Source organism: Osmerus eperlanus, chromosome 4 (assembly GCF_963692335.1).
Source record: "Osmerus eperlanus chromosome 4, fOsmEpe2.1, whole genome shotgun sequence".
Lineage (NCBI taxonomy): Eukaryota > Metazoa > Chordata > Actinopteri > Osmeriformes > Osmeridae > Osmerus > Osmerus eperlanus.
The window spans coordinates 9,814,153-9,824,042 of NC_085021.1; the positions used below are offsets into that span (position 1 = coordinate 9,814,153).

The 9,890-nt window shown below is 40.8% G+C and overlaps 1 protein-coding gene across 1 annotated transcript; it reads left to right on the plus strand.

The window, feature by feature from the left end:
* The first annotated feature begins 1,673 nt into the window (after positions 1–1,673).
* On the plus strand, positions 1,674–9,758 carry ctdsp2 (CTD (carboxy-terminal domain, RNA polymerase II, polypeptide A) small phosphatase 2). The gene is made up of 7 exons (XM_062458766.1): positions 1,674–2,273; positions 4,563–4,714; positions 5,968–6,069; positions 6,235–6,291; positions 7,102–7,194; positions 7,542–7,727; positions 7,938–9,758. Exons 1-7 carry the CDS (start codon positions 2,213–2,215, stop codon positions 8,061–8,063), a joined length of 777 nt encoding a protein of 258 aa, XP_062314750.1. The 5' UTR covers positions 1,674–2,212; the 3' UTR covers positions 8,064–9,758.
* Positions 9,759–9,890: the final 132 nt, after the last annotated feature.

Below are 9,890 nucleotides of genomic sequence, written 5' to 3' on the forward strand. Positions count from 1 at the left end.
TTACAACTTATTAGTAGAAGTAATTTTATTATTGGTTATAATGAATACAAGTTATTATAATAAATGGCCCTGGTGAATGCAAGCTTTTGATTTATGTTAAGCATTATAAAACCAATAAAATTTGTTTATGTTGTCATTTGCAGGTTGCAGTGGCTTACCATAGTGTGTACTTATCCGTGTAAGTTATAATTACAAAACCATTATGGTTGTTGAATTGAAAAAGCAGCCATTTAAGGTGATAGTAATACTTACACAGTGGCACTATTTAAAGCTGTGTCAGTATGCAAGATGGCTGTTTAAATGTCAGTTACCTAAAATTGTTTATCCTCTCTTCAGTTCAATTTCTTTATCCTCTTTTTGCATTTATCAAGTTAATTTGTAGTCTCTTGTGTTTGTGTCTGAAATGCCTTGCTCTATATTCCTTATGGGTTGTCGTGAATTTTGCAGCATAAAAATGAGAAAAATATCTAAATAGTGTAAGTCCATCTTACTGGGAAGTTCATTTAATAACTTCTCCACTCAGTTAAGAAGTAGAGACTGCTCAAATCTATACTGATTACTGGCATGTTTTTTTCTGTGGTAACGTCTTATTCCATCATATGCACTGGCAGCATATGGTTCTTTATACATTTGGTTGCCTTTTGTCTCCATTTGCAATTCTCTCGTAAACAGCCCAGGACCTCAACACCAGACACCCATCTTTGCCCCTCTGACTTTCCATCTGTCTTCTGAAGCTGAGAGGAATCATCTTAGGCAACGTGACCAGCAGACAAGAACCAGACACACTAGAGAACAACAAGCCTGTACATCAGATTTGAGATCACACATTGAGATGCCCATTTTGCATATATTGCACCTTTGTTGTTGCCTACAAATGCCTGAAAGTAGGACCGTAAACCGCTGTGCAGTCCTTGTTTTCTTCTTGGGTTGTGTGGTTCAGCCCTGACCACAGTCCTGATTGGGATATGTTTTTGGCAGAAGGGTCAGCATGCTTCTCTCTGCTGTAGGGCGTTTCTGATCCCTGAATATGTTCTCTCTTTTGACCCCTGGCCTTTGCGGGCATTAATGTTGAGTGGAGTCACCATGCAATTGGATGAGAGACACTCTTCTTTACCTTCAGTTTGTGTGTGTATCTTTTCATGTACACATGTGCATGTAATATTCACTGCATCAATGTATGAGCTTACCTTATAAAATAACTTTATAATAGCTGATGCAGAGGAGGAAAATGAGTCCCACTGAAAAACAGTGCGTCAAATCTTCAGAGAAACAGTGCAACAATATATAATAATAATAATTGACAGCAGATAAATGGAAAAACGTAATTTAAAAAATCTGCACAAGCTGAATAGAAATCTGTGTATAATTGTTTTAGCGCTCTTGTCTGTGCTTCTACTAGCCTACACTAACCCAAACATATGATTATAATCGAACATTAGCATTCAATATATATTTCTGTGAACATGTATTGTAGACATGAAGTTGAATGGGTTCAGTGATTGCTAGTCTAAAGTAATAATTATTCGACTTGTGTCAAAACCAGCGATGGAATGTTTTCAGTGTGGAGCGTGCAGAATAGAGAGGAATGCTTTTGCAACTCCCACTTTCCAAAGGTCCAATCCGAAACGAGTAACGGTTTCAAGGCACCCGAGGAGTCCCGACCGAAGAAAAACAAAGCAGTCGCTAAAAACTACACTTAATTTTGTAATCGAATTGTATGTAGAACCGTTTCCGTTTTTGAAATCGTTTTCGATTGATTCTATTTTTGATCATTTTCTCTTCTCGCCTGCGTATCTTCGACGAGGTTGTTTATCTGTAGTAAGGGGATCTTGAAACCGCACCCTTGCCCCATTTCCTCGGTTGTTTTCCTTCTTTCGCCAGGATTCTCCATGTTGTTGGAGCAAAAGTGGGGTCTCCGCAGCGACAGGAAAGGGCTGTTCAGAAATATACAAGCGATAAAGTAAGCCTACAACAGCAGGGAGATTGCAAATAAGAAAAAATATCAAAGTGCCTTGCCCCTCCCAAATGAGAGAGAAGACGCGAGGAATAAGAAAACATTGTAACTGATTAATTGTAATATCATCCTGATTGTTACATAGCCGGATGACAGTTATCAGGACAGTATTTTAGTCACTTACCAATAGAACCTAATGAAGGCTCCTTATCAGTGTTTGGGGAACGGATTGGATTTTGAGGGCTCGGTGCTTGTCAGATGGAAAGTTCTATTATCACTCAAGTGCAGAAAGAAGACGTTCAATTGTCATCGAAAGCAGGTATGTTGGACTATTAAAAATTTGTGTTCACTGACAGTTTTTCTTTATTGAGCATTTTACTGCTGGATGTGTTTGTCCGATAATAAAATGCATAAATTTAGACGGCGATGAAAACACGTAAATAGTGCGCTCGTTTGACAGTTGAGCCTCCTAGGACACTGCGCGCGACATTTAGAGCGCATACGCTCTTGACGGTTTGTATAAACCTTTCTCAATCCTATTGAGTATGGATCTGGTAAATGTCGTTTGTATGGCATTTCTTATAATAAAGTGTTAAGACTCATTTTCAAATAGTGTATTTATGTTTGCTGTTAAGTACTATGTCATACACCTGCAGAGCCAAGGGAGGAAATCGTAAACATACTGAACACACTGAACCATTCGAATGTAAATCAGCTCATATATGAGCAAAGATGGATCTAATTAAATCTGTTGTTTTCACTCTATTCTATTGTAAATATTTGTAAGCTATTTGTCCTGCCCATTCCACACAGGTTTTAGCATCAGTGCCATTCAACGGGGTGTTTATGATGCTAAATGTGTATTACGACATCGTCGTTGTCTATTATATATACAAGCCGTGTACTATTGGTTTATGGTTACATAAAATGCGATTACTGGTGAGTTTAAATAACCGTGTAATTCCGTGCGTAAAATGTTGTTCATTAAAACCTTTGTTATAACCACATTGAAACACAACACTGTTTATATGATTGTAATCTGTAGTAAGGAAACGTTACAGAAAGTAACCTTCTACAGTCACATTTGTCTCCACGGGCAGTGATCACGTACTGTATGCAAAGGCTTGTTTTTGTTCGCAGGCTGTGAGACAGATCAGCACAGATCAGTGCGCGTGAGCAGTACTGCACTACTCGATCGCTATTACAACAATATGATATACCATGATGATAGCATATAGAACATCCACTATGCATGTTATTGTGTAACCGTGTGTGTTTCGCTGTGATAATCAGCCTGAAAAGATTGATACGAAAAAGGGCTTTATAATCGTAAAAATCCCAGGTGCCGCGGTGTTGACAGTGGAATGCACAAACACACCCCTCTGCACACGCCCTCGTTCTGCTGCCCATTGTAAGCGCGGTTTCTTAGATTGTTCGCATGCGTATACTGGGACTCAATATACATTTGAAGGACTTTGCAACTCGATAACCTTATCTTGATTGTAGATATTGTATATGCTGATTAAGATAATCTCTTCAAAACTGGGAAATGTTCAGATGGTTTGCACTGGCAATGTAAAAATAGTTTTTACCATACACAACATCATGTTGTTAGTTTTCCTGTTTCCAGGAAGTGTACCTATATTCAGATCTGGTGCTGAATGACCAAACCAAGGCCCACTGTCCTTTGTCTCTCCTATGGTTGTGTAATAAGATCATGCCTGTGGCCTGCATATGCCATAAAACAAGATGGGAATTAAGGGGAAGTGGAGGTGAAGGGGAAATGGATGTTCTAAGGACTGTATGAACAGAGATTTATCTCCGTTCATTATCTCTTTTTTTCAATCCACCTGATGGTTTTAGTCAATATCTATGCGGCAACAGAATTCAACGTTACAGTTAGTTAATATCCATGAATACACATTAGGCAGGCATCCACATATGCTAAACGTGGCTTGTACAGACTAGAATAAAATGCACAACCAAGCCGACTGAATAATCTCCTGGTGTTTTTCTGTGTGGCGGAAGCCCGGTGTGGGGCTCCCATCTTACAGCGACTGATCAAAGGGCGCATGGAGCAGTGAGGTGTGACTGCGCTGGCTTGCTCCAACCAGAGGTCTTGACTGAAATGGTTGGAATGTTTTCTGTCTGTGTTGTTCTGCTGGAGATGCTGCTGCTGCTGCTGAAAAGTGTGGGGTTTCCCGCCCTCTGGGATTATATAACATGTAGGCTACCCGTCCTTTCCAGCGGCCTCATTAAAAACTGATTTTATGTCCAGGCTGTGCCATCTCTGTATCGGAGAGGGACATACGCTATAGGGACTCCCTTTTACATGTGTGTAAAGCTAGCCACCAGTGTCTGCCGAAACTTGACTTCAATATTCTTGATACATTCTCAGAATTTTACCACCACACCTGTTCTAGGAATCTTCATTGCGGCATGAATTCTCAGTCGGATTAAATATGGATGAGCATCAGTTAAAACCTATTGACTCAACAGCTTTTTCGTTTTGTTCAAAATCTTGGAAGTTAATTATAGATACCTTAAAAAGTAGATGTAGTCTAATTTTCACGTCTTTTCTCTGTTTTGTATCTCGCTTGTTTACTAGGCCAGGTGAGCAGGACCTCGTTGAAACAGCCGAGAAGCTGTAACGTCTTCAAATCTTTTTTCTGCTGCCTCCGAGCTCAGGATGGCCACAAACGTCCACCACCTTCCCACGATGCTTTGCTCGAGTCGCAGGACAATGGGACAGTTGTCAAGGTAACATAATTTATTCTTCTCAGCATCCCAGGAGTATTGTTATTGTGACTCTCAACTCTTGAGAATGTGCGGCAGCTGGGGGTCAAGGGAAAGGTAGAATCTGCTTTTCATCTGCTAGTTGTAGAACAGTGGGCTGTTATCTGAATTTTTTAAATACCAATGTAGTCATGAAAACACACGTTCGACCCCTAAACATTGCATGTAGATTCTCACAGCCTGCTAGACTATAACAGATTGCGACAAAAGTTAGCTTCTAACAAGTGACGGACTTACTTTTAATTGGGGTTTTTTTTAACGACTGATTGCTTCCTTCATCATGTGTTTTCCTCCTCCGAAATGTTCTCTGTACAGAGGCAGTAACTGCAGACATTGAATAGGGGCCCCATCTGGAGAAAAAAATAAATTTCTAAGTAAAAAATGGTACATTACCCTCTCATGTTGTGTTCCAACTGCACCACCGAGCAGGCACTGCACCTGCTTATCAAATCTAGAACACTAACCATGACTGTTAGCGGTTAGGGAGGATCTTTGATGTTCAGGTCTGATTCCCCTCGATAATAGGGACGAGACAACTGAGTGAGTGGCAGTGTGCTGAGCTGAGGCACTTGGAGCCTGGTGAGGTGCAGTGGGAGAGAAGCAGTGGCTTTAGAGGCGGTTTGCCCACTAGCCCTTATTGAATGTGTCATGTCTTCTAGCGCTCCAGTCTCTAGACAGCACCATGGAGGAGGCATCTTAATGAGATGTTGTCAAGTGTCCTCCAGACCAGAGTGTACGGAAAGCTGAATTTGTGTCTGGTCTGGTTCTCTGAAATACATTTCAGATGAAAATGTTGGTGCCCATGTGGCTGTCCTGAGTTTTGAACTATACTGCTGTCTCAGCTGTTATGTAATAAATTACAAAAAAACGTTATTGAAAATAAATGTCTTCTCTCTTCCAGTTTCACTTCCTAGTGGACCCTGCCCATACATGTATACTTATTTGAAGTTAAACTTCATTTGAGGGCAGATTACAATCGAATAAAAATGTTAACAGTGTAGTTGTCTATTGCTTTAGGGAAGTTGGTAGTTTTAGTTAACAAATTCAGGTAAATGGCATTCATAGTTTAGAAAAACATGCATGGTGACCCATTCATTAGTTTATTCCTCACAGCGACCATGAGTGAAATATAACTTGTGAAAGAGACAGGATGTTTAGATCTTTAGGTGCTTAGTGCAGAGTCCTGTGACCGTCTAACCCCGTGTCTTCCTCCACAGCTGTCAGAGCCCAGCCTACTGCCCGAGGTGACAGCCCAGGACCAGGGCAAGATTTGTGTGGTCATAGACCTGGACGAGACTCTGGTGCACAGCTCCTTCAAGGTACCCTGATGTGCCATCCATCCAGAAAGCATTGTTTTGGTATCCATTTTGATGAGAGATGTGTTTCTTTAAGGTCTAGTTGCCTCGGGATTGTGTGTTATGTAACGACATGTGAATGTACACCCATGAGTTTACCGACCATCTCCCTTTGTGTATTGTCCCCAGCCTATTAGTAATGCCGATTTTATTGTTCCTGTGGAGATTGAGGGGACCACACACCAGGTAATACACACTAAAATATGAATATGGTTCGAGTGTGCTTGTGTGCAGTAGAGGGATTGGTACTGCTGTTATATAGGCTGGGGTGTATGCACGGAGTGTTCACAGTGTTTGTTGAGCAGAACTGGGATGGGTCTCATGACAGCATCAAGGTTTGCAGTGGGCGCCATGTGCCCCCTACTGGACAAAGTTAAAAGTGAAAGGACACCGAAGCAAGAAAACAAGAAGATACCTCTTGCTCTGTTGAAATCCATGGATAAGTTATGCAATATTCATAACCGCAAAGCTAGTGAGTCTGTTGAAAGGAAAATGGTATACTATTACACCGCAGTCATTGCAGCATTGTGAAGGGATACAACATGAACAAAAACAATGCAAAAACATAATCTTCTTTGTCAGCCTCATAAAATTATTTTGCTGCCGTCCGTGGATTGAATTCTTCTCCATGGGTCCTTGTCTGATTCAAGTAATCCAGGATAGGCTGGTTAACACCGCTTGGCCTGTTCTGGATAACTTGTTTCAGGGACTGGCCACCAGCATCTAGATGGACTACGTGACAAGCTCATGACAAGTTCTCTTTCTGATTTTTTTCTTTGAGACGTTTTCTCTATAAGATTGTCTGATATTACTGTACTGTTACACTGTACTGTATTATTGTTATCCAGTTTAGCAGTAGTACAATGTAGTAGTGCCACCAGTAGTTAGGTGGATACCATTGCAACTTTGTGCTAATGTGCCCTATCAGAACAATAGTGAATGACTTATCTTCCTCTCTTAAAGGAAAGTGTTGATAATGTAAGATACTGTGTCCAGGTGTACGTGCTAAAGAGGCCATATGTGGACGAGTTCCTTCAGAGAATGGGAGAGCTGTTTGAGTGTGTGCTGTTCACTGCCAGCCTGGCCAAGGTACATTAAGTCAGAGCTCAAATGAAACCTCTGATGAGGCTACTAACATTCCACTGAAATATGTTCCTACTTGTTTTCCTTTCCGCAATAGTAATCCTGCTTCATGCCATAGACACCCTATGTACCAGTCCTCTTCACATGTGGCCAGCCACCGTAAATAGATAGCTTTTGTTCAGCTGTTTTAGATGTCCACCGTTATAGCACATTGCAGCACATACGCATATAGCCTGTTGAAGTTATAGTACATTGGTGACCTTAGTTCAACCTTAACTGCCCAACCCTCTCCTCTACCTCTCTTTCCCCTTCCGCCTATCCCTTGATTCCTACCCCCCCCCCCCCCCCATTAGTATGCCGACCCAGTGACGGACCTGTTAGACCAGTGTGGGGTATTCCGTACCCGGTTATTCCGGGAATCCTGTGTCTTCCATCAGGGCTGCTATGTCAAAGACCTGAGCAGGCTGGGAAGAGAGCTCCACAAGACCCTCATACTGGACAACTCCCCTGCTTCTTATATCTTCCACCCGGAGAATGCTGTGAGTCTCCTGCCACAAACACCAATTGATTTCTCTTTCAGGATTCAGTAGGTTGTTTGGTAGTATAACACCTAAAAGTTAGTTGTGGGTAATAGGATTGAGCTCGCCGCTTTGCAAAGTTAGCATCCCATTTATTTCATGCTTTTTTTTTTTGCCACTTCTGGAGTCCATATGAGGCATTTGGTGAGTTGGTGGTTGATGTCTCCCCAGGTCCCTGTGGTGTCGTGGTTTGATGATGTGGAGGACGCTGAGCTGCTCCACCTCCTGCCTGTGTTTGAGGACCTAAGTCAGGCGGAAGACGTGTACACCAGACTGGACCAGCTACGGGGTCCATAGTCTATCAACTTACCTCCTGCTCCACAGCCTCTGAAACCCTGAACCCTTTACTGCCAGCCATTTTCTTCCTCATAACTTGCCCACAATCAGACTGTTGTTGCCTAGTTGTTCAAGGCAAAACTTGCAAGTTCTCTCTCTTCATTTAGTTTTTTTTTTTATGTGTTCTATGGTCAAATGCATATCTACAGTTCCCAGGATACTACTATGTGCACATCTTTTGTAACATGTAATGTGATATGACCATAGGATGCATCCTTGGAGTGTTCTGATAGGCTTATTGCTATCTGGCAGATTTCTGCTCTGCTGCTTTCTGCCAGCCTTGAGTGAGAACAGTCACAGTAGAAACCCACAGTAGTCACTCCAGTAAACATGAGTAATAAAGTGGTTATTTTTGCCAAAGCAGAAGCCTGCCAGCCCTGACGTGACCTCAGGACAATGTTGTGTTGTTGTGCCTTTATGGAACAAAACAAAAAGAACAGTCTGCTTATTTCTTTTCTCCAAAAGTTAGTTTTTATAAGGGATTTTTGATTTGATTTGTCTAACCTGAATCCCCACTATGCAATCTACATTTGTAATCATGGAATATAGTGCTACTTGTTACGGGTCCCAACATGATTTATCCTTACTGTTCCATACATCATTTAGGCAAGCAGTTGGTATAGGACCGGAGTTAGTTTAAGCAGGTTTTTAGGACCAAACTCTTCAACTTGAATTATTTTACTGTCTCGAATGCAGACACACTGGAGAGCATTGGCAGCTCATTGCAAATTATTATTATTGGCTACATGTGACATTTGTACTTTAAGGCCCATTTGAATTCTGTATTTATTTAACCAAATGCAAAACTTGCACTTGTTGTTTTTTAGACTTTGCCAGAAGTAACAACTGTGCCTTTCCAATTCTGACAGAGAAATTGGGTTCTTCTTTATATAGAAATGCTCATTCTCTGCCATGCTGAATGTGGTTGAATACTGTAAAGAAAAACACATATATTGTGCTTAGGATGTAGCACTCATGATTCAAATGTGTGTAGTTATCCCATTGTCATTTGGATAGTACAGTTTAATACAATACAAAAGTTTGTCATAAAAGACTATTATTTGTATTGTGAAGTGTAAAACCCTCCCAGCCAGGTGCCATTGTGCTATTTAAACCAAGTAATCTACCCCACAGATTTTGTTTGTGTGCCTTCTGCCTATTCCAGAGTTGGTTTTTGGACCAAACACAGTGCCAAAACACAGAGCTGGTACCAATGATGTAGACTGACAATTGCAGTTGAGTGGTGTCCAGTAAAGCAATAATCTTATCCATGATACTGTATGTAAGATTAGGACATGACACCACCCACTTGTTTGTTGTTTGTTTAATACAAAATACAATTCTGAAGGCTTGAATGGTTATATAGTATGGGAACAATCAAGTTTGGTTTTTGATGTCTTGTAATTTGTTTTACTGTATGTATTACCACTAAAGATGTCAATGAACGCTGTGAGAAACCAAAGCTATCTGGTTATATAATATTTCAGTTAATTTGATTAACTCGTTCATGACACAGTGTTCCTTTTGGTTTTGTCTTATGAAAGTCCACTAACATTGTTCAATGTGAGAGGGTACTTCTTGTTTAAGTGTTTATCAGAACAGATGTAATTGCATATAAACAGATTTTGCCACAATAAAAGCTTATATTTTCCGGTCTGTCAATGTTTGTGTGTTTTCAAAAACAAATTCCAAAAAGTCACAACTAGTCAACCATTTAAAGTGTTGGAGTTCTGCCGGTCTTAGCTGATGATAACATAGATGATAATGATATGATGAGAGACTATAATG

Excerpts from the sequence above, each read along its gene's own strand:
- ctdsp2 (XM_062458766.1), top strand. The coding sequence starts at position 2,213 with ATGGAAAGTTCTATTATCACTCAAGTGCAGAAAGAAGACGTTCAATTG. Across the intron at positions 4,715-5,967 it reads ACAATGGGACAGTTGTCAAG|CTGTCAGAGCCCAGCCTACT; the intron begins GTAACATAATTT and ends CTTCCTCCACAG. Across the intron at positions 7,195-7,541 it reads TCACTGCCAGCCTGGCCAAG|TATGCCGACCCAGTGACGGA; the intron begins GTACATTAAGTC and ends CCCCCCCATTAG.